The sequence below is a fragment of the Marmota monax genome, unplaced genomic scaffold, assembly GCF_021218885.2.
Source record: "Marmota monax isolate L192 unplaced genomic scaffold, Marmota_monax_Labrador192_F-V1.1 WCK01_AAM20220418_F8-fsc00042, whole genome shotgun sequence".
Classification (NCBI taxonomy): Eukaryota; Metazoa; Chordata; class Mammalia; order Rodentia; family Sciuridae; genus Marmota; species Marmota monax.
Window position 1 is genome coordinate 2,875,492 of NW_026693008.1, and position 24,043 is coordinate 2,899,534.

The window sequence follows — 24,043 nt, forward strand, 5'->3', positions numbered from 1 at the left end:
ATTTTAGAACAGCAAGCCTGGCTTCCAATTGCCAATATCTAGATTTCTTTGCTTGAGGGATTATTTGGGTTCTGACAGCTGCTCCCCCCAGTCCCTCCCACAGCAGGTTGAAAATAATGGAGAAATTCTACCCCTTGGGAGCTCCCAGCCAACGAATGGGATGGGCGTATAAACATTCCAGCTCTTTGCCCTGGCACGATCCAATTTCGACTGTGTGTTCTGCACTGGCTCCCAGAGGTCCCCAGTGATATTAAGCTCTATTTGCTTACAGTGGTAATTTGCTTAATAATGCACATTTTAGTGGGAGTTTGTCTTCCCTGTGTCACTTCCCCCATGCCGCGTTGCCCTGGGTCACCTCCCAAATGAAGGACCTGCACTCCAATCCTCATCTCAGATTCTGCTTTCGGTAGAGCCCCAACGGAGAGCCACCATCCCCTCTCACCAGCATTTCTGTGCGGATCCTCTTAACTGGGTTTCTGTTCTCACTTTGAACGCCTGCAGGAATCTCCATAGAAGAGCTAGAATGATTTTTTTTCCTAGAAGTCAAATTGAGTTATTTTCCTTCCCCGTAGATGTTCCCTTTGCCCTTGGGTGGCAATCGGGACATCCTGTCTCACCATGGAGATACTGCTTCCTCTGGTCCTTGTCTATTTCTCCATCCTCATCCTGATCCTTGTGACTGAGTGTCTATTACTCTACAAGCTAACAACTAGACTGCTGCCTTGTCCCTAGTTTTTCAAGACCTGTCCATAGGAGTTTAAGGAGTCCTAATCCAGTACTTTTATCCATTTGCGATGTTCTCTCCTCCAGCAATAATCTCCTCCTATTCGCTACCATTTCTTGATCCTACACATGCTTCACATCCTAAAATAAGGGGCTCTTCTTCCAGAGACTCTTCTCTGTTCCCTGAAGCCAAAACCAGTTTTGTTTTTGCTACAAGTGAACTAATACGAACCGTACATTTTGGCATCAATAATTAAACACCGTGCCTGTGCTTCGAATCAGCTCTTAGTTCTAACGAATGGGGCAGAATCTGCACTTTATCTTCTCCATAGCTACATATGTAATAAAGTAATTTTGAAAATGACATCCTGGGCCAGTTGGAGCAAGATGTGCTGTGTCATTACAGAACGTGGGACTGTGGTTACTGCCACCCGTCTGGATGTGGAGACAGCTGGTTTTGCAAGAGTTCAGTCCTTCTCCATTAAGGCTTGTGATGGTGACCAGAGATGTGCAGCAATTCCAGTGACGACCTATATTCGTGGCATTAATGACAACGCACCTTTCTGTGATAGATATCTGATTAGGTGGGCTAAGATGGGGTTGGGGGATGGACAGGGGCAAGAATTCAGAGTGGTTTAAGGCAGTGCTGTGTTTATTGGCCTACCTGGACGTGGTTTTTCATGAAGTTGACTCTTGTCTAGCATTATGTCATGGTCCTCAAAAAATGACCTGTTGATCTGTTCATGACTGAAAGCTGGGTTTCCAAAATCTGACAGTTAGCAAATGATACAGGCTAGAGATTTAGAGTCATAGCCCTGAGCTTGGAATTCTGGTACTATGGCTATTAACTGTGTGATCTTGGTAATTTACCTAAGTCCTTAATCTCCAGTTTTTTTTTTTTAAACTGGTGATTAAACTCAGGATATTCAGCCACTGAGCCACATTCCAAGCCTTTTTTGAATATATACATTATTTTTTTATAGAGAGACAAAGTCTCACTGAGTTGCTTACTGCCTCACTGTTGATGAGGCTGGCTTTGAACTCGTGATCTTCCCGCCTCAGCCTCCTGAACCACTGGGACAGTTTTTCTTTTTAAAATGACATAACTTACTCTATCAGGGGCATGCCTGTAATCCCAGCAACTTGGGAGGCTGACGCAGGAGGATCACAAGTTTGAGGCCAGTCTCAGCAAGTTAGTGAGATCCTATCTCAAAATAAAAAAATAAAAAGGGCTGGGGACATATACAGTGAATGGTAGGGCACCACTGGGTTTAATCCCCAGTATTTCTTTCTTTTCTTTTCTTTTTTTTTTGAGAGAGAGAGAGAGAATTTTTTAATATTTATTTTTTAGTTTTCGGCAGACACAACATCTTTATTTGTATGTGGTGCTGAGGATCGAACCCAGCGCTGCGCACATGCCAGGCGAGTGCGCTACCACTTGAGCCACATCCCCAGCCCAATCCCCTGTATTTCTGAAAAAATAAAAAATAAAAAAATTTAGCCTACCTTTTGGGGTCCCATGGGGGCCCCAAGTATTCTAACTTATCAATAGGGATGATCACACCTACTTCATGGCATTGTTTAAGGATCAAATTTGATCTGTGCTTGGAATTTGTTTAGTACAAGACTAGGCACACCCAAAAATGAAATCTTTTCTTCTTCTCTTCATCTCCTTCTCCTTCCTCCAGGAGGATCATAGTTGACTAATTAAACACCTACCCAGAGCACTGGAGGTGACAGGATGAGTATTTGTCACGATCATTTGCTGTAAGGATGTTCTACCTAGTCAGGTAGAATATAATCATACATAAGAAAACAACAGTAACACACACACACACACACACACACACACACACGGAACAAGACAACTGAGTCCTGGGTGCTGTGTTTTAGTTGTCAAGAGGAAAGGCTTGTGGGTAATCAGGGAACAGGGAAGATTGTCAAAGGATGACTAGAATTTAGAGAGAGGAAGCTTTTGGGGAAGCGAGATCCCCGTGCAAGCCTCGATGAACTGCCCATCCCAAGCAAGGGCCCACTGGGGTGAAGAAAGGAACAGTCTCCCCAAAGCAGGAAGTCTCACCAAAGTCACTGCTCTGTTTGCTCCAGGATAAAGGGGGACATCTGCACCAAGGCATTCCCCCCCCATACTAGCAGATATGGGAAAGCATTACCTTTCTGAAGAATGTCCATCTAAAATGATTTTTTCTTCCTAAACAATAAAACAGGTACACAGGCCAGGAGGTGATTGCGAAAGACACCGTGGTTGCAAAACTCTCGTGTCATGACCTCGATGAGCCTCCTAATGCAATCCATTACGCTCCAAGTGCAGGCCCAGTCGGTTCTGGACAACTCTTTGAGCAAGTGCCAAAGGCTGAACATTCCATCCGGGTAAGTTCCACCTACTGTAGCTCCAGGGAGCTTTCCCAAGGAGATGAGAGGCTTTCTTGGTCACAGTTGGAATGGAGTTGGAAGAGGAGCTGAGACCGCAGAGGGGAATTCTCAGCTCCTTTGCTGTCTTGCTGGAAGGCATTTGGATGAATCCTTCGTTATCTTGCTGCTTGTCTGCCCTCATTTTCTTTTTGTTTATAATGAGCACAAAATAATTTACTTCCTATTTAGCTGGGGAAATCAGAAGCTGAAAAAACACCCTGATTTCCTTAGAGAGAATTCTGTGTGACTCCATGCGTGGTGAAGGCTTATTCTTCTGGCTTTGGGAGTGGTTGATGGGTCCCTCCTCTCTCTACCCTCTGGAGATTCTAAACTTTCCATTGACAGAGTATGAACATGTTTTTTTTTTTTTTTTTTAAATTTCTCAGCATGTCATTCTGCCTTAGAAGATTAGAAGAAATCCCTAGAAGAAATCCCTTTGCTAACTTCAAAATTCCAGAGGTCTTTATTTCGAAGTGCCAGTTTGGTTCCTTATCCCAAATATCATCAACCTCCTTTCCTGCCCTTAGCCAGAAAATATAGCTGAGAAAGTCATTGATGACTTTTTTCTTTCTTTGGCTCTTATCCCACATTTTCTTGATGAAGTCCACAAGGTACAAGCTGAGTGTTTCCATATATTATGTATTTTGGAAGTTTAGGCCGGAACCAAGAGGATTCTTGAGTTCTTTATTTTTTAAAAATAATTAACTTTGAATGAAGATGGAAGTTTTGTAAATATGATTTTTTTGGGGGGTGGGTGGTACCAGGGATTGAAATCAGGGGCACTTTACCACTGAGCCACATCCCCAGCCCTATTTTGTATTTTATTTAGAGACAGGGTCTTGCTGAGTTGCTTAGCACCTCGCTTTTGCTGAGGCTGGCTTTGAACTCAGGATCCTCCTGTCTCAGCCTCCAGGGCTGCTGGGATTACAGGCAAGATTTGGGCCTTTACATATATTTCCTTTGTATCTGAATAACTACCTCCATTCATCACTTATCTCTAACTCTATGTTTGAATAATTATCTTTAGGTATTAAATGTCACTTATTCCTAAGAGCTTTCATTTACCACCTTAACTGGCTTAGTTCTCTCTGCTAAGGATTCACATGATAGGTTGTACATCTCTTAATAGACTTTGTTGTAACTGTCTGTTTGGTTGTTGCTCTTATTAGAGGGCAAGATATGTACATTTATAAGGGGTTCATATTTATTTACTTATTTTAAATTTTTTATTTGTTTTTTTTTTAAGTTATATGTGGCAGTAGAGTGCATTTTGACATATCATATGTACATGGAGTCTAACTTCCCATTCTTGTGGTTGGACATGATGTGGAGTTTCCCTGGTCGTGTGTTCATATATGAGCCTAGGAAAGTTCTGTCCCATTCATTCCACTGTTTCTTCTATTCCCATCCCCCATCCCTTCCTTTCATTCCCCTTTGTCTAATCTGGTGACCTTCCATTCTCCATCCCTCTCCCCACATTGTGGGTTAGCATCTGTATGCTAGAGAACATTTGACCTTTAGATTTTTGGGACTGGTTTATTTCACTTAGAATTATAGTTTCCAGCTCCATCCATTTACAGGCAAATGACATAATTTCATTATTCTTTATGGCTGAGTATATTAACTTTTTTTTTTTTTTTTTTATACTGGGGATTGAACTCAGGGGCACATGACAACTGAGACACATCCCCAGACCTATTCTGTATTTTATTTAGAGACAGGGTCTCACTGAGTTGTTTTGTGCCTTGCTTTTGCTGAGTCTGGCTTTGAACTCACAATCCTCCTGCCTCAGCCTCCCAAGCCACGTGTGCCACCACTCCTGGCTCATCTTATTTACTTCTGTATCCCTAGTACCTCTGATTGTAACTGGCATCTAATTAGTACCCAATAAATATTTTTGAAATACAATGAAGTTTACCATTAATAGAAATAAATTATGTTTTCATAATATTATATTACTTCCAAAGCCTGTTCAAAATATTTTTTCCTCTTAAACATGTTTTCCTAAGGTAAAATGAAGACCAGATATGATCCTGAATTTTTTTTTTTGTTTTTTGTTTTACTCTGTCAGGATGTTTTCTCAAAAGTCAGCTTCTCTGGATGAAAATCCAAGATGCCCCCTTGTTCCACCAAAACGTTGACTTTTCTGTGTTAGCCTCAGCCAGTCTTGGGTGTCATCCCTAGGAAATGAAAATAACCATACACTTGACTTTTTTAGAGTGGTTTATTACTTAGAACAAGTGCATTAAAAAAAATGGTCCTTTTAGCTGAAATAATGTTGTTCTCTAAGGTTGCCCAAGATTTGGATTATGAGAACCCAGAGGTGGTTGCCGCAGGACATATCTATGAGATGATGATTTCAGTATTTGATGACCTGCGTCCGTCCCATACAGGTAATCTTGATAAACTTTTCAAGGAGCAATAAGTTCCTATTCTTTAGCCTCTTCACTTTAGATTTTGAAATGTAAAGATTTGTCATATTTGGGATACTTTTGTTAGGCAAAAGAGGAAGGGGAGAATTAGACTTCTGTTGGAAGTTTGCATTAGATCTGGGAGGTCTTTTTTTACCCTTTAGCAGCACTTAAAGGATACACAGTTCTTAAATAAAGCTCTGGCTAGAGACCCTTGAAGCTAGAAGGGGCAGTGGGTGGACAAACCCAACTGATGCTTAAAGCTTGAATGACTTCATGTGTATTATTGCCAATCACCTCTTAATTAGAAAGAGTCAGGTATAAGTCAACAAATAGTGGTGCTCACCTGTAATACCAGTGGCTCGGGAGGCTGAGATGGGAGGATCGTGAGTTCAAAGCCAGCCTCAGCAACTTAGTGAGGCACTAAGCAACTCAGTGAGACCCTGTTTCTAAATAAAATATAAAAAAGGGCTGGGGATGTGGCTCAGTGGTCAAGTACTCCTCAGTTCAATCCCCAGTAAACCCCCCCCCCCAAAAAAAAATAGCAAAACAAAACAAAACAAAAAAACCCAACCATCAAAAAACATAATCAAAATATATAGATGATTAGAATATTTCAAACAATATCTTATTGGAATTATTTTAGATGATCCAGGTAGAGCCATTAGTCATGAGTCACATGCCAAGTCCCACAGCTCATCCCCTACATGAAAGTACCCTGTGGTTATCTCTCTCTGCCATTTAGTTTTCTTGTGACTACACCACCATTTTGGGCCAGCCTGGGGTGGGATAGATCTTTGGTGTAGTGAGACTAAGTTCACCTAGACTCTATGACTATAAAACCCTTGGCTGGCATTTTGGAGGATTTAATAGTCATCATTTGCAAATTGCAAACCAGTGTTTAATACATATTTTAATTGCGCGCTGTGGAGTACTTAGCGAGTGGAGTACTTAGTACTTAGAGAGGAGTACTTAGCGAACGAGGGAGGCCAGTCCACTGCCTCTCACCTGCTTCTCTTTGCTTATTGTTGAACTCATGAGCACACACATCAAATGCCCCTCAAAGGGCCATTTACATGTTCACTACATATTACCAGTCTAGGATTGAATTTATTGGCTACAGAGTTATTTATGAAAATAGAGATTCTCAAAATTTTCGGTTACATGTTTCATTAATGTGAAGGATGCCTTGTCCTTGTACCTGGTGTGGTAGCAAGCAATCCATCAGGTGGTTGGCATTAAGGATGTCCAAGAGGTGGATATTTTGGTGGCAAGTGTAGGTTTAACAGTAGATTGTCAATGCTTGGTAGGGAGAGCCTAGATTGTGGGGGGCATTTACTTGGGTGTCCTGTCTTGTGACAACTTTGAGTCATTGGTGGTGGTTGTCTGGATTGTTGGCTTGAGAAGGAAAGAGTGCTGTGTCTTTCATGGACCTAGAAGTGTGGAGTGCATCTATATGTTTGCAACCCAAGGGCACTTAATGCTGAGTGTCCGTTGACACACCTAGGACCCTTTCAATCCATCTTGACTCACTGATAGAGTATTTTAGTGGAGTTGAGTTTGAAAAGGTGATTCGTAGGCCTAAATCACCCAGCTATGGAGAAGCGACGTGCAGCAGTCAGGGACCTAAGCATGACAGCGTGCCCAGAGGTTTTCTCACGTGGACACTCTGATCCCCACAGTAGAGTCTTAAGCCACAGTTTATTACGTAGCCCAACTGCCCTTACAGGATGGATGCTTTTTCTTGTAGCTACTCATTCTTTTTTTGTTTGTTCTTTTTTTAAAAAAATTTATTCTTAAGTTTTAGTGGATGCAATATCCTTATTTTACATTTATGTGGTGCTGAGGATCGAACCCAGTGCCTCGTGCATGCTAGGTGAGCGCTCTACCACTGAGCCCAACCCCAGCCCCTGTTTCTTTGTTCTTTTTAGATATCCATGTCAGTAGAGTACCTTTTCACATATCATGCATACCCAGAGGATAACATATTCTGATTAGGATCCCATTCTTGTGATTGTAGGTGCTGTGGAGTTTCCCTGTGTTGTGTTCTCACATGGACGTAGGAAAGTTCCGTTCAGTTCATTCTACTGTCTTTCCTATTCCCACCCATCTTGCCTTCATTCATCTCGGTCTGGGCCAGAGTACTTTGCTACTACTCATTCTTATGGTCAAACTAACTAAAAAGAATTTGCCACTCTCACCAGATTTGAGCCTTTTCGCAATCTGGAAAAGGAAGATAAAATCTCTCCCAGTAATAGATCCATATCCCCTCTGGTCCTCACACCCCAAAACATTCACAGCAGCTGCTCATAAAGGGAGCTTGGAACACCACACACGTGCTTCAGTCTGTTTTTATGGGCCATCTAATTAGCACAATGTTGAGTCTTTATGGTTGCAGGAAAATCATAGGATAGCAGATCTGTAAATGGTACCTGCTCTTGCAACATGGAAATTGGATTTATTGAAGGAAATATATAGACTTTGACCTAAATCACCTGTAATTATGTTATTTATAGAACAACACTCTGAGCTTTCTTGGGAGTCATGGACATCTTTGAGATTGTGATGAAAGCTGTAGCTTCTATCCCTTGAAAAAAAGCATGTAATAAGATGTACCAAAGTATCTGAGATATACCAAAATTTAACCTGGGATCCATAGAACTTTTGCAACAGGGAATCTGTGGGCATTCTTTATTTCCTGATGCAAAAGTTGTATGGGTGCCAGACTATATTTTCTGTTTGTCATATATGACATGGACTTTCAGGAGAAGATGTATATAAGCATTTTTCAAAACATAAATACTGCAAGATAAACTACTAAGAGAGAAGTCCATGGTCAAAGAGTTTGTGGAGCTATGTATACCTGGGGATTCAAAATTTATAAGGGTGTATTGGAACTTTTAAAAAGTCTTGCCATAAAGAAATCTTTTTATTCAATTTAAGATTTTTGTATTTGAAACATTAACATCTCAGAGAAGATATTTTGGGAGATATTGGTAGACACATCTTGTTCTAATAACCACTCATTTGCTTATTAGCTTTGTGGCCACTGGCTACAGACTTAATTTTGTGAATCTGAGTTTCTTACCTGTGATACTAAGACAATAATCCCAATATCAAGTCAGTGATCTTGCATGGTAAATGTTAATTATTTTCTTACTTTTATTAAAAAATTTCCCCTAGCTGGGCAGGGTGGTGCATGCCTGTAAAGTCAGCTGCTTGGGAGGCTGAGGCAGAGGATTGCAAGTTCAAAGCCAGCCTTAGCAATTTCATTAGGTCCAAAGCAACTGTCTCAATACAAAAAAATACAGAGCTGGACAATTCACAATAGATAAATTGTGAATCTAGATGCCTTTCAGTAGATGAATAGAATAAAGAAAATGTGGTATATATACACAGTGGAATATTACTCAGCATTAAAAACCACGGCATTTGCCAGTAAATGGATGGAGTTGGAGAATATTATGCTGAGTGAAGTAAGCCAATCCCAAAAAACCAAGTGCCGAATGTTTTCTCTGGTAAGTGGATGCTGATCCATAATGTGGATGTGGGGCGGGGAACATGGGAGGAATGGAGGCACTTTAGATAGGGCAAAGGGGAAGGAGGGGGAGGGAAGGAGTGGGGGTGGGAAAGACGATGGAATGAGATGGACATCATTACCCCAAGTACATATATGTGTACTATGCATTCTGAAATTGAAATGCATTCTGCTGTCATATATAACAAATTAAAATAAATAAATAAAGCACATACTACTCCATTAATATGTAAAAATAAGTGTATTTTTAATGTATAAGTTAGAAAATAAACTAAAAACAAAGAAAAAAATAAAGAGATGGGGATGTGGCTCCGTAGTAGAGTGCCACTGGGTTCAATCCCTGGTACCCCCCCAAATTTATATATATATAAAATATAATTGTGCACTTGTATATGATATATATGGATACACACATATCTATTATATAAAATAGAATATGAAATGTAGTGCATTATATGTCTTTGACAAAATTGCTTTGGCTAGCACTAGAATTCTCTAGAGAGCACAGTCTGGGAACAGGGATCATTTGTAAGCAAAGAGAATCCTGTTGTAGTTTCAGAATCCTCTGCTAATCCTGCATCTTGGGGCCTGTTTTGCTGGTTTGTAGAATAAAACGGCGATGACATTATCCACAACAAAGCATTTATCTGGTCACTGTTTGATTTCACAGTCACTGTAACAATCATCGTGGAGATCACTCCTGCCAATGACTTCAGCCCCGTGTTTGAAGCTGCACACTATTCATTCTCCGTTCTGGAAACATCAGGAGGTAAGAGTTCCCTTGCTTCTATCATGTACAAGCATCCACAAGGAAACTCCATCAGATCTCAAGGGAATGATTGATAGAATCAGACCATGGAAATCTCCAGAATGCAAGCAGATGAGGGAGCATCTTCAGAGAGCAAGTGAATTTTCAATGTATCATCCTGATGATTCCCCCAAAGACTCCCTTGAGATCAGATCTAGGATTTTGCAAGGGATAAACCTACAGTATTAAGTTTATTTCACTCCACTTCTCTTTAGCCTCAAAACTAGGGCCAGGTCTAAAGAAGTAGGGGCAATGCAGTCATTTCTGATGCAATTTAAAAGTCTTCTGAGAGTTGAGCTCAAAACTTTAGGTCTGGAGTCAAGATCATGGTTAGGGATCTATCTCAGTTGTAAATTAGATATGAATGAGGACATATTTGTTAGCATAGACCAGGGAGCATTAGATTTGGAAAGGGCAGCAGAAGTGACATCTACACTTTCTGACATCTAAGAGAGGAATGTATCCTCAGCACCTCTGGAGGGTGCATCCTCCAGGCTTGATTTTAGTACTTCAAGGATGGAACTAGTTGTGTACTGGAATCAAATCACACTGGAGTCCAATAGGATTGAACTCAAATCTGTCCCTGCTACCACTAGTTAAATGACCTTTGACAAGTCACATAACCTTTGAGAATTCTCTGTAAGATGAAGATTACAATAATTATCTCAAGGAGCTGAGGACTCATAATTGAATGTATGCTAACTACAGGAAACATACTAAAATAGCCATGTTATCATTGCCAATAACAATAATACCAGTAACATTTACTGAATGGAGTATCTATGATGTACAATGTGCTAAAATATTTTTCTTGCTGAAAAATAATTTCTTGCCAGGTATGGTGGTGCACACCTGTAATCCCAGCTACTAGGGAGGCTGAGCAGGAGGATCATGAGTTCAAAGCCAGCCTCAGCAACTTAGCGAGGCCCTAAGCAACTCAGTGAGACTCTGTCTCTAAATAAAATACAAAATAGGGCTGGGGAGGTGGCTCAGTGGTCAAGTGCCCCTGAGTTCATCCCCAGTACCCCTGCACCCCCCACCCCCAAGAAATTTCTCTACCTTTCCCTCTAGTGTACATAAACTGAATGAAATTAGCATAGTGTTGATTTTCCAAGGAGGTATTTATCAGAGGATCATCAGAACTTAGTGGTGATTTGCTCTGAGGAGTAAATTGCAAATTTAAAACCACCTTGAACACAGACTGTACTCAGAATATCAAACATTTAGCCTATAGATCTTGAAGACATTTTAAAAATTCATTAAGGTGGGAGTCTTTTCTCACACTGAATTTATTAGCATTGGGGACCTAGATGTGTCTTGAGATATATACGAAGTTTTTTCCCTTAATAAAATTATGGGAATCAGCAACATTTAAAGTAAAAAAAAGAAAAAAAGAAAAATGTTCTGATGGTATGTGATAAATTGAAAGAAAACTTCTGGAGGGGAGTTGGCATAGGCAAAAATAAATTTTTTATCAGTAATGATCTAGAAGAAAACACATGAAAATTAAATCACTCTGGGTTGTGAGTCACAAGGGAAAACTTATTTCATTTCCAGCAGTTTTTGATGAGGAAGTTTGGCAGAGTTACAAGGTTTCATAATTACTCTATTTTAAAATTCAGCTAAAGATGCTCAAGATAACTTTCCATTTTTATTGAAAGGTTAATTTTACACCTACGGAAGAATAAGATTCTCATTATACTTAACCAGGTATAATGTGAAAATGGCTCCAGTGTTAGCCAGGACTATATAATAGAGATGGCCATTTCACCTGTGCCCTCTTCTGTTTGGTCTTGTGTCAGTGGTGACTCCTTCCTCTTAAGGATGGTCATTTCCAACAAGCAACAGGTTGGATTGTTTATACTCTGGAATTGCCATATAAGACATTCTTTTTCATGAATGTGTTTTCTCTGTTCTTGGTGTCTTGAGTGGTCAATTCTTGCTTAAATTATGCACATTGTCAAAGACTCACAAATCTTGGCAAAAGGAGGCCATCAGAGAAAGATATCCATGAGCTTGCCCAAGATGGTAGAGACAGCTCCTGAAATGGTTTCTTCATCACAATTTTTTATTCTTTTTTTTTTTTTTTGTACTGAGGATTGAACCTAGGGGCACTGAACCACTGAGCCACATCTACAGCCCTTTTTTTCTATTTTATTTAGAGACAGGGTCTAACATTCTTTATTCTTGATTATTAGCAGCCCAAATGTCCTACATTTCTATCTGTGGGCTAGCCAAACACAGTTCAGAAGTATTTTACTAACTGGAGAATGCAAAGTATCTGCTCTGGAGTTTATGATTTAAATTGAAAGTGATTGGAGGTAAACCCAGCCTAACTGTAATCTATTACCACCAGTATGCTCTACAACAAACTCCACAAAAATTAGAGCAATACAGCAATAAGCCCATGTTCTGGGACTTGCTCAAAATTGTGAGAGTTGGCTTTGTCTGTCCTGGCTTTGTCTGGGAGTGATTGGGATCATGGATTCCTCCCTTGTCTTTCAACCAGCAAGCCTGAGCATGCTCTCAAAGTAAAAGAACAGGTGCAGTCACCACCAGAATAACTTTCATGTGGACCAAGTTACAGTCCTGAGGGGAGGATTATGTGGCAACCGTAAAATGGAGATAGTAGTAGTATATATATTGTCAAGCTGTTGAGAAGATTCAACAAGAGAATGTGTATGAATCATTATCTAATTATTTAGTATATTACTGTGTACCAGGAACTACCCTGAGGGCTTTATTTATTTTAACTCATTCATTCCTCACAATAAGAATGTATGAAAGATACTGTTGTTATTCCTAATTTGTAAATGAAGAATATAAAGTCCAGAGAGGATATAGAAATAGCCAATGAATTATACTCTCAAGTGACAGGGCTGAGATTTGGAACCTCTGATTTCTGGTTTAAGAGCCTGCTCTGTGAACCAGTATCTGATGCTAATCTTAGCATAATACTAAGATTAACTAAGCTTAGTAGTATTGTGCTATTTTTTAAACTCAGATCATTTGACTTATGCCACATGGTTTAAAGTAGCCACAGACTCTCTCTAAATGTGCCTCCTATCACATAGAGGTGGAGTCTTCAAACACATTTCATTGTCCAAAGGGATCTGGGTTCTCCCTTGGAGAAATTGTGAAACTATCTGAAGATCAAAGGCAGGTTCAACTTTTGAGGGTAATGCATGCGCCTAAGAAGAATGAACCCTCTGCAATTTCTTGGCAGCCTTCCACAAAGTTGGAAGAGTGACCGCCATTGATGAAGACTACCCACCCAACTGTCTGACCTACAAGATAATCAAGGGAGACATCCAGGTAGTCCAGAGATTTTGGATTCACCCTCTCTCTGGAATGATCGAACTCACCACACAGCCGGACTATGAGTCTGTGAAGCAATACAACCTCACCGTGGAAGCCATGGACTGCGACACAGCTCATCCTCGCACAGGAGTGACCACAGTAAGTAGAGAGATGATTATGTTCTAATTTGTTCTAATGGGAATGGTCCAACAAGAATAGCCATCGGGAATGGAGAAGCTTACAAATGTCTCCTACTTCTCGAAGGTTCTAGAACCTTTGCATTTGTCTTATTTATTTATTTATTTATATTTTTATAGCATTATAATTAAACATGGTATTTGGGTTCATTTTGACAAAATGACACATACAAGGAATTTGATTTCAATCCCCCTCCTCCCCACCCTTTTTCTTTCCTCTTCCCTCCCCCGTCTCTCTCCTCTCTTCTATTGATCTTCCTTTCACTCCTTTATTTATTAATTTCTGGTTACTATTTTCTGAATATATGAACAGGTGAAATTCTTCCGGTACATTTGTATATGTAGGCAACAAGCAATTGTTCATTTCATTCCGTATTTCTACCCCTTTCCCTTCCTTCCTCTCTCTTCCTTGTTCTCCTCCTACTCTACCTGAAATAACAATCAAGGCTTGCCCTTGGAGAAAATGCCCATTTATTGAGGAACAGCTCTGCATATTTATAGAGCCTGGGGTGGTTTGACAGTTATGACAGTTTAATGGTTGAAGGGTTTGACAGTTGGCTGGGGTGCTTTCTGATTGGTGGGTAAGGATCATGTGAGCCAGCAGGGCTCACCATTGGACGGCTCTTCTTGGGGGATGGAGAAGTTAGTCTTTGAAGCCGGGGCGTCTCCCAACACTACTAATCTATCCTAAATCTTTATGATATCCAAGCTCCTTTCCTGCCACCTTCTTTCCCTTATTTTTCTCTAGCTTCTACTTATGAGAGAAATCATTCAGCTCTTGGTTTCTGAGTTTGGCTTATTTCACGTAGAAGCATGATTTTCTCTATTGCCATCCATTTATCAGCAAATGTCCTGATTTTATTCTTCTTTATGGCTGAGTGCATCTCCATTGTGTAAATATGCAACAATTTCTTGAACCATTCATTTGTTGATGGGCATCTGCGTTGATTCCACAATTTGACTACTGGGAATCGTGCTGCTATAAACATTGAAATGGGTGTCTCACTGTGATAGGCTGAGTTTAGTTCTTTTGGGTATATACTGAGGAGGGGGATAGCTGGGTTGGATGGTGGTTCTATTCCTAGAGTTTGGAGGAGTCTCCACAGTGTTTTCCAGAGAGGTTGTACTAATTTACACTCCCACCAGCAATATATGAGTGGACATTGTCCCCACATCCTCTGTAGCATTTATTATTGTTGTTTTTGATCATTGCCATTCTGATTGGGGTGAGATGAAATCATAGTACAGTTTTGATTTGCCTTTCTTTGATTGCTAGAGAGGCTGAACATTTTTTTTTTCATGTATTTGCTAGCCATTTGTATTTCCTCTTTTGAGAAGTTTCTATTTAATTCTTTGGCCCATTTGTTCATTTTTTTTCCCTTAGCATTGAGTTTTTTGAGTTCTTTGTATATTCTGGATATTAATCTCTCATTGGAAGAGTAACTGGAAGGATTTTTTCCTACCTTTCTGTAGGTTCTCTCTTCACTCTCATGTTTTCTTTGATATTGTGCATGTTGTGATTGAAGTCAGAGACTTGGTTGAGAATGAAGGACATACTAACTCCTGTCCTTCTCACTGGATCAGTGAACTGGTAATTATAGCAAATATACCTTGAGCACTTAGCATGAGCCAGTTTTTATCCTAGGAGTAGGTCATCTCCATCTCCATATACAGATCTACTTAACCCTCATCTTAAATGTGTGAGGCAGGCAATATTATGATCATTTCCACCCGACAGATGAGGAAACCAAGGCACAGAGTTCAGGAAACATACCTGAGGATACTCACAAAGTTTCTAGAACCACACTCAAACCCAGGCTGCTTCTTAGTGAGGGTGATGTTGACAATGACAGTGGTTAATCATGGTGCATTCCCTTGGCCTCAGAGTGAGGGAAGGTGTGGGCCTCTAAATTACTGTAGCAACATCAAAGGACTCTTGGAAGACACCAGGAGTGAGTGCTGCTGAATTTACTGTGTGGTGTGTGTTATTAATCACTACAAGGTTTTGTCACTGGAGAAGAGACAGAAATACGATGAAGGAATTATGAGAGCCTTGTGTGGCCTGGTGAGTCACTGTACCTTTCCACCCCCCGCTGTACAGAGCCCCCCAGATTTCTGTTTTTGTGGTTATTGGGTTTTATGTGTGTCATGGTGAGGAAAACACCAGATCTATTCACGTCAACAATTAGAGTGACTTTTGCAGGGACTGAGTTACAGTCACGAAGTTGGAATTATGTGGCTTAGTCGTGTCGGGATGATACCTAGGAGAGTGAACTGCCTGTGGCAGTTTTTCCAGTAGACATTTATGAACTCCCCAAATAGTAGAGAATGACACCACCGGCAATTATCATTCACTTATTACGAATGAGCAGAAGGGAAAGCAGATCGAATAAAAAAATTTCAAGTGGCTCTGTTCTTATAAAAAGAATTTATGTTTTGCCTAAATGCAAAGCAGGGACATGTTCATTCCCTCTTCCTTTTAATGAATATTTATTGGGTGTTTACGAACAATAACTTGGTTTACAAAGAAGCCTAAGGTACCCTGAATGCCCGTGGGGAGCTTAAAATTTTAATACATGAAAAGTTAAAGAGCCCATAGCAAATGCCAAACCGTTGATACAGAGGAGTTCAGGAAAGGGAGACTGGTCTGTAGTTTCCAAAGTTTGGGGATCTATCATCACCACCACCACCATTGTCCCATCCACTTTTTATTAAGAATCTAATAAACATCAAGTAATATGATATGTCCTTGATTGTTTCATTTATTCCTCAATCCCATTCTATGGGGGCAATCTCTAATATTCTTTTTCACAGATGGATGAATTCTGTTCCCAAGGTGTGGAAGTTAAGTAGTGTATCCAAGGGAACTCAGTTGAAAGAGGTAGGATTAAGTCTGGGCCCTTCATCACTATCAGGTACTCTGAATTCTCCAAGAAAGCCACCAATTCTATCCTCTCTACTTTCAAAATGTCCCGAATCCTTCCACCTCCCACCTGTCGACTGCTAAAATTCTGATGTTTTACCAGTAGGTTGCATCACCGTGACCAAAATACCTGACAAGAACAACTCAGAGGAGGAAAAGTTTGATTTGGCTCATGGGATCAGAGGTTCTCAGTCCACAGGTGCCAACGCCATGGCTCTGGGCCCAAGCTGAGGCAGAACATCATGGTGGATATGAAGCAGAGAGAAAGAGAGAGGAGATGGGACCCTGGAGGAGAGATGCTCAGCTCCCTTCCAGGAGATGCACCCTTCCAGGACACATCCCCAGTGACTACCTTCTTCAGTTCCCATCCCATCAGGTCATTCTATTCAAAGTAGGAAGAAGGGATTGGGTTATACACAATCAAATTATTATTATTATCATTATTATTTTACCTATGATAAGCCCTGCATTAACAGGAGCTTTTGGGAACACCTCACATCCAAACTATGACACCTGGTTATGTCACCATTGTCCTTACGTGGTCTAGTGTAGCAGGCTCAACACATAAGTCCTCCAGTTCTTTGTGTGCCCTTCCATTCTACTCTGTGTACAGTAACCATAGGGATCCATTTAAAAGACAAATCACCTCTTTCTCAAACCTCTCCATTGGTTCCCCATTGCACTTAGAAAGGCTCTAACATCATTTGCAAGATCTGTGGGGTTATACGATCTAGGTTCTAGCTACCGCTTTTTTGGGGGAGACAGGGGGATACTGGGGATTAAACTTGACCCTGAGCCACCTCCCCAGCCCTATTTTGTGTTTTCTTTAGAGATAGGGTCTCACTGAATTGCTTAGCACCTGGCTTTTGCTGAGGCTGGCTTCGAACTCGCTATCCTCCTGCCTCAGCCTCCTGAGTTGCTGGGATTACAGGTATTCAGCACTGTACCTGGTTCTGGCTGCCTCTTCATCTTCAGCTCTAGTTATGGTTTGGATGTGAGGTGTCCCCCAGAAGCTCATGTGTGAGACAGTGCAAGAAGGTCCAGAGGAGACATGACTGGGTTGTGAGAGCCTTAACCCAACCAGTGAATGAACCCCTGATGGGATTAACTGGGTGGTGGCTGGAGGCAGGTGGGTGTGGCTGGAGGAGGGGGCATTGGGGGCGTGGCTTTGGGGTCTCTATTTGTCTCTGGAGAGTGGAGTCTCTCTCTGCTTCCTGATCACTATGTGAGCTGCTTCCCTCCACCACATTCTTCCTCCATGATGTCCTGCCTCCCCTCGAGCCCCGAGGAATGGAGCCTGCTGTCTATGGACTGAGACCTCTGAAACTGTGAGCCCCCAAATAAACTTTTCCTCCTCTACAGTTGTTCTGGTTGGTCTTTTAGTTGCAACAGTGAAAAAAGCTAATTAAAACCAGCTCTTAGCTCTCTCCTTCTTACTTACTCCAATCCAGCCATGTGAACGTCTTGCTGTTTCTCAAACACGCTAAGACTGGAAATCATATCCTTCATGGCTCACATGATCACTTTAATATCTTTGCCCCAATGAAACCTGTAGGTAAAGGCCTTTTACATTGTGTGTAATGGTGGAAATTTGAAGCAATCCATGTGCTCATCATTAGGGGAATGAATAAGTAATAGATACATACTAGGGAGTACTAAGAATCAAGAAGAAATAGCAAACTAGTTCTGGAAATGGCAGTATAGAAAGAACAGACAGGGCATTGTGTGGGAGAAATAGGAACAGAAAAGATTTGTCGGGGTTGGGGCTGTAGCTCAGTGGTAGAGCACTTGCCTAGCACACGCGAGGCACTGGGTTTGATCCTCAGCACCACGGAAAAATAAATAGATAAATAAAATAAAGGTATCGTGTCCATCTACAACTGAAAATATTTAAAAATATATTTGTAATGTGATATCTTTGATGCAAAGCAAAAACCTCACCATCAATACTATGTACTTCATGAGTTCATACTTGCTTAAAGGACAAATATCAAATATGGGGAACTAGGGAAGAAATAGGAGCTGGGAGCTGGGTGGGGTGGTGTGCACTCCTCTAATCCTTGTGACTTGGGAAGCTTAGGCAGGAAGATTACAACTTTGAGGCCAGTCATAGCAATTTCGTGAGATCTCATTTCAAAAAATGCATAAATGCATAAATACAATAAAAAGGACGGGGCTCAGTCATAGAGTACCCCTGAATAGAACACCCAGTAAATCTCCCATTGCATGAACTTTCGTGTGTGCATACACACACACACACACACACACACACATAGGAGAAAGGGTCAAAAACAAATCTTTCTCTGAACACCGTCTCACCTTAGTTCTCGTTAGCTGTTCTCGATATCCTTGACCACATAGCATCAGTTACTGTATGACATTGCCTAATAGAGTTGCCAGTGTGTTTATTGCTTTGCCTCCACCACTAGAGGTCAGGGACTTTGTTCAGTTCACTTCTGTAGCTTCTATGTCTAGGCCAGTGCTTGACACATAGAAAATGTTGAATCAATATTCATTGAAAGGAATGAATTTGTGCCCCCAGCCAGTCATAGGATGGTAGGGATTAAGATTTTGTGTTTTAGTGGAATATTACTCAGCCTTAAAGAAGAATGAAATTATGGCATTTGCAGGTAAATGGATGGATCTGGAGAATATCAGGCTAAAATAAGACAATTCCCCCCAAAACCAAAGACCAATGTTTTCTCTGATGAGTGGATGCTGACCCATAATTGGGAGCAGGGGTAGGGAAGAATGCAGGAACTTTAGATTGGGCAGAAGGGAGTTAGAGGAGGGGAGGGAGTGTTGGGGGTAGGAAAAATGGTGGAATGAGATGGACATTATTACCCTATATACATGTATGATTACACTACAAGTGTGACTCTGCACCATGTTCAGCCAGAGGAAGGAGAAGTTGTGCTCTGTATGTGTACATTGTGTCAAAATGCATTCTACTGTCATGTTTAACTAATTAGAACAAATAAAAAAGAAGTAAGCATCTGAAAACCACACACACACACACACACACACACACACAGACCTTATATTTAAAGGTTGAGAAAAGCAAGGTTAAGCTGCTTACACCAAATAAAGAAGCTAGTAGGTGACCCAGGTTTCAATCAAGAGTTCTGTTCCAAGTCCAAGTCCAGTGCTATTTTCATTATATCACAGAAATATCCCTAAAATCCATGTACTTATAATACCTCACATTAAATAGGATGCACAAGTATTCAATCTATAGAAGCAGCATTAAAGAATGAATGACTCCCTAAGAATTTAGCTGCATCGTTAAAACATTACAGAAAACATTTTTGAAAAGATAAAACTTGCAAATGTAGGCACACCCGGGATTCTTCTGTGAATGTTGCTGAAAAAGTTATGAGTCATCTGAGAGGTGGGCAGGTAACCTTTCTAGGTTGACTAGCATTCATTCGATCACTGACATTTTAAAATCCTTGATATTTTGATCTTTTCCCAGGTAAGTCAGTTTCCTGGTGTATAGTGTTTTAATTAAGCAAAGATTGATAACACCTTCTGATTAAGGTCAGAGCATATTTGAAGTGATCGTATTGTTACCAATAAAATAAACCAGACTTCAAGGAAGAGTGAAGAGGAGGCTCTTCGTTAAGAAAGATGTTTGCCATTAAGCATAGCTATTTAAAGCATTCAAGGGATTACAACTTTTCAAGGCACTGTTCTTTAGCTTTCCTTTTGTCATCATTTACATAATTTGCGAGCCTTCCGAAGGTTCCTCTAATGAGCCCACATCTCTCCGTAATGGCTACACTGAATGTCACAGTTGACCCAGGAAATAATAAACCACTGACTAGTTGATTGACAGCCAGAATCCAAATCTGCAGGAACATTTCTGCAAACTCAAAATTGGAGACTTTTTAATTTAATAATTCCAAATGATCTGTCTCTACCCAGTTTTGCTTATTTCTGATTTTGTGCACAAATAGTCACACGATGTGGATGTGATGTTTCTTCTCTCCCCATCGCCTGACAGGTCACTGTTGACATCGAAGATGAGAATGATGAAGCACCTGTCTGCACACCCTATCTCTCTAAAGCCGTCATTTTTGACAACGTTGTTGCTGGGACAAACGTCAATGGCTTCAAACTGAGCTGTCACGACAGAGATTCACAAGATTTTGAAATGCGCTTTGAAATAGCTTCTGGTGGATGATTTAATTATTTCTTTTAATCATGTGCATGTGTCAAATTGACATTAGTTATATTGTGTAAGGCATGATACATAACCCTAGAAATGATTAAGTTTATATTTATAGCATTAAGTTTCCTCAAGGCCTCACTTTCATTTCTACATATCTAACTTATTTCTTCCTATAATGGGAGTATCAGTGACTTCATGGATATTTTGACCACAAAGTACTTTGCATGGGAAAGGCTAAGGGTTGCACTAGGAGCTAAGTCCGCTGTCCATGGTGCTGGCTGAGAAGAGCAGCCACCTTCCCTTTGAAGATACAAGTCCATTAAGATAGATGTTTTGGGTATATAATTGCTGCATTTGCACAGATCTAAATCAACTTTAGTCACTATCTTGTCTTCTGTGGAAGACAGCTCCTGGAAACCAATGATATATCAAGCATTGTGCTAGGAAATGGGTACACAGAAGTATCCAAGACAGATAAGGATCTATATTTATGTCTCTCATTGCTCATTAAACTAATAGTAACTGCAACAATTATAAAGTTATGAACTACAATAAGTACTATAAAAAAGTTTCTTGGGCCAGGGGTGGTGGTGCATGCCTGTAATCTCAGCAGCTTGGGAGGCTGAGACAGGAGTATCTCGAGTTCAAAGCCAGCCTCAGCAACAGCAAGGTGCTAAGCAACTCAGTGAGACCTTGTCTCTAAATAAAATGCAAAATAGGGCTGGGGATGTGGCTGAGTGGTTGAGTGCCCCTGAGTTCAATCCCCAGTACCAAAAAAAAAAGTTACTTGGTACTGTGAACCATCATAAAAAAGAGACCAATTTAAAGCACAGAGGCCACTTCTGTCTCATTTGTCTAAAAGAACAGGAGCCTGGAGATCAGTAAACACATTGCCAATTAATTAGGAGGACTACTTTGATATCTATTCCCCTTGCTTCATAATTTAATAAGCTCCATGAAGAAAGGGACGATGTGCATCTTGTTTATAAAAATGTCCCAAGGCCATAGGGAAGACTTCAACTTAGGGGAATCTATAGATACTCTGTGGTTTGACTGGTTCATTTGATACTGACCTAGATAAACGTATAAATGCAATAGCTCTGAGTAGAAGATTAAGGAAGAGGAATCAGGTAGGTGGGATTGCTAGACATTAGCATGAGCTTTGCTAGCCATGTGTGGACATCAGACTCATGATCTTAACCTGAAAATGTATTCTCTAACCAACTATGTTTATTGCTTATTTTTATCTCAGTTTTATTAAAAGCCATGTATAGATTTGGGAATTCAGGATACAATGGAAATTTATTTTAACCCCTATGGGGTTAAAATACTAATTTAAAGTCGCTTGAGGAGATCAATGTATCTTAATATGATTCTGATTTTTCAATTATTCCTTTTAAAGGAAATGAGAACAATCACTTTGGATTTGATCCAATTCGAGGTTCAAATACTCCAAAATTGATCGTGAAGAATCCTTTTAAGTTTGAGTCTGGAACTGAACCGCGGCGGCAGTACCATCTTGTGGTGCACGTAATTGATGACAATCTGAAATACGGCAAATCCAGCAAGCCCAGGACAGGCACTGCTATTATAGATATTTATGTGACAAGAGCTAATACGCCACCTCCTCCAACAAGTTCTGAAGTAAAGAGTTATAGAATTTGAGTCTCTGTGCAGAAAATACTGTACTGTAAATTCCAGTTTTATTTAGGAAGGTTAGAAGTCTGATCAGGGCAACACTTCCCCCAAATGCCTTTCCACTTGAAAGCTCTGCCCCCATCCAACCACCCGGGCCACATTTTACAGTGTGCACCTGTTCATATAAATGATATGGGTGGAAAAGAATTTGTGATAATGGCATATGGTACATAGAGGACCCCTAAGTAGCTAATTGTGTCTGAATTATCTGAAAGCCCTGCCTACCAGAAAAGCCTGATATTCAGTGAATTTCAATGAATTTTATCAATTTAAATTCTCAGCAAATAGGCACCTTAAATGATTATTCTGTAGCAGCCATGCAATGCACGGTCATGGGCACCCACAGAGTGCCAGGACAGTACCACATGGCATATATTCATCTGCTCATCACATCTTCAATCCAACCCTGTGAAGCTTAGCAGACCCTCTAGTAGCTTATCATTTAAAAAATAGATATTCAGTGTTTCCGTAGAATTCCAGAATGGCTTCTGAGACACCCAAGGTGAAGTCTATTCTGTTGAACAGTGTAGGGTATATTTTATTGTCTTCTATCCTCTGAAATAGAAGCAAAAAAAAGGTGGTATATCTTTTCACCAGAATATATGATTTTCAAGATATACTGGCCTTTGAACTGCACAAAAGGGTTAACTATATGTGGAGCAGATAATGGGGGCATGTAAACCTAAAAGGACCTCAGATACCATCTAGTTCAGCCCCCTTTTATGGATGGGAAGACTGAGGGCAAAAAGAGAAATAGTTTGTTTAGGATCACAGAATGGTCACTGAATGCAGCTCAAGTCTTTAAATTTTTTGTTCTTTTTAGTTATATAAGACAGTAGAGTACATTTTGACATATCACACATACATGGAGTCTAACTTCCCGTTCTTGTGGTTGGATATGATGTGGAGTTTCCCTGGTCGTGTGTTCCTATATGAACTTGGGAAAGTTCTGTCCCATTCATTCCACTATCTTTCCCGTTCCCATCCCTCTCCTCTCCCTTCATTCCCCTTTGTCTAACCCAATGAACTTCTACCCCACTCCCATTGTGTATTAGCATCCACATATCAGAGAGAACATTCCTCCTCTAGTTTTTTGGGACTGACTTATTTCACTTACCATGATAGTCTCCAGTTCCACCCACTTACCAGCAAATGCCATAATTTCATTCTTCTTTATGGCTGAGCAATTCAAGTCTTTATATTCTTAATTGGGTGGCTTCTTTATGTTGTGGTATTTCTCAGTATCACCTGTGGAGTATAAAAATAAGTATGCCTGAGTCAATACCCCATTGTCTGTGTGGAATTATGGCTCTGTGCGGATGCTACTGTGTGTGTGAACAGATGCTCTCTGAAAACACCAACTAATGCTCTGTTTGCTTTGAAATAATTTTCCCAGCAGAGAAAAGGTCTGACCATCGTGTACACAGCTATCAACACATACAAATCCCGGGACTGGTACATTCCTTTCATCTTCACTCTGATGGCTTTTTTCTTTGCTGGATTGGTTTCCTGGGTGTGTTTTCTGCTTTGGAGATATGGAAACATTATGGAGTGCTGTCATTTAATGACCAAAGAAGTCTCCAAGTCCAGATCCAAGTATGTGATTTTTTTTTCTAACTTTTTGAGTGAAGAGTTAAAATCAATTGAGGTTCAGTGATCTCCAATCTGAGGGCTCTGTCTAATTTTGCTTTTGTGGGGCACAGAGGAAAGCATTTGGGATACAAAACCCTTTTCACCATTGATCCCAAACCCACTCCATCCCAGAAACAGTTGGGGACCTTTCTTTTTAGTAACAACAAATTATTGAATTATATCATAGAACATTTGCAACAGATTTTCGG

At 40.5% G+C, this 24,043-nt stretch overlaps 1 protein-coding gene across 2 annotated transcripts in view; it reads left to right on the forward strand.

Annotated features, from left to right (window-relative positions):
* LOC124098193 (cadherin-related family member 3-like) overlaps positions 1-24,043 on the forward strand; it is a 66,513-nt gene that overhangs the window by 35,897 nt on the left and 6,573 nt on the right. Inside the window, exons 8-15 of one of the 2 annotated variants that reach the window (XM_046452930.2) lie at positions 1,130-1,307; positions 2,949-3,111; positions 5,444-5,546; positions 9,773-9,871; positions 13,137-13,369; positions 20,337-20,508; positions 21,907-22,148; positions 23,602-23,798. In XM_046452930.2, the coding sequence (XP_046308886.1) occupies positions 1,130-1,307; positions 2,949-3,111; positions 5,444-5,546; positions 9,773-9,871; positions 13,137-13,369; positions 20,337-20,508; positions 21,907-22,148; positions 23,602-23,798 (1,387 nt within the window). Of the gene's footprint in view, positions 1-1,129; positions 1,308-2,948; positions 3,112-5,443; positions 5,547-9,772; positions 9,872-13,136; positions 13,370-20,336; positions 20,509-21,906; positions 22,149-23,598; positions 23,799-24,043 lie in introns of both variants that reach the window. The other variant, XM_046452929.2, reaches the window with a different exon arrangement.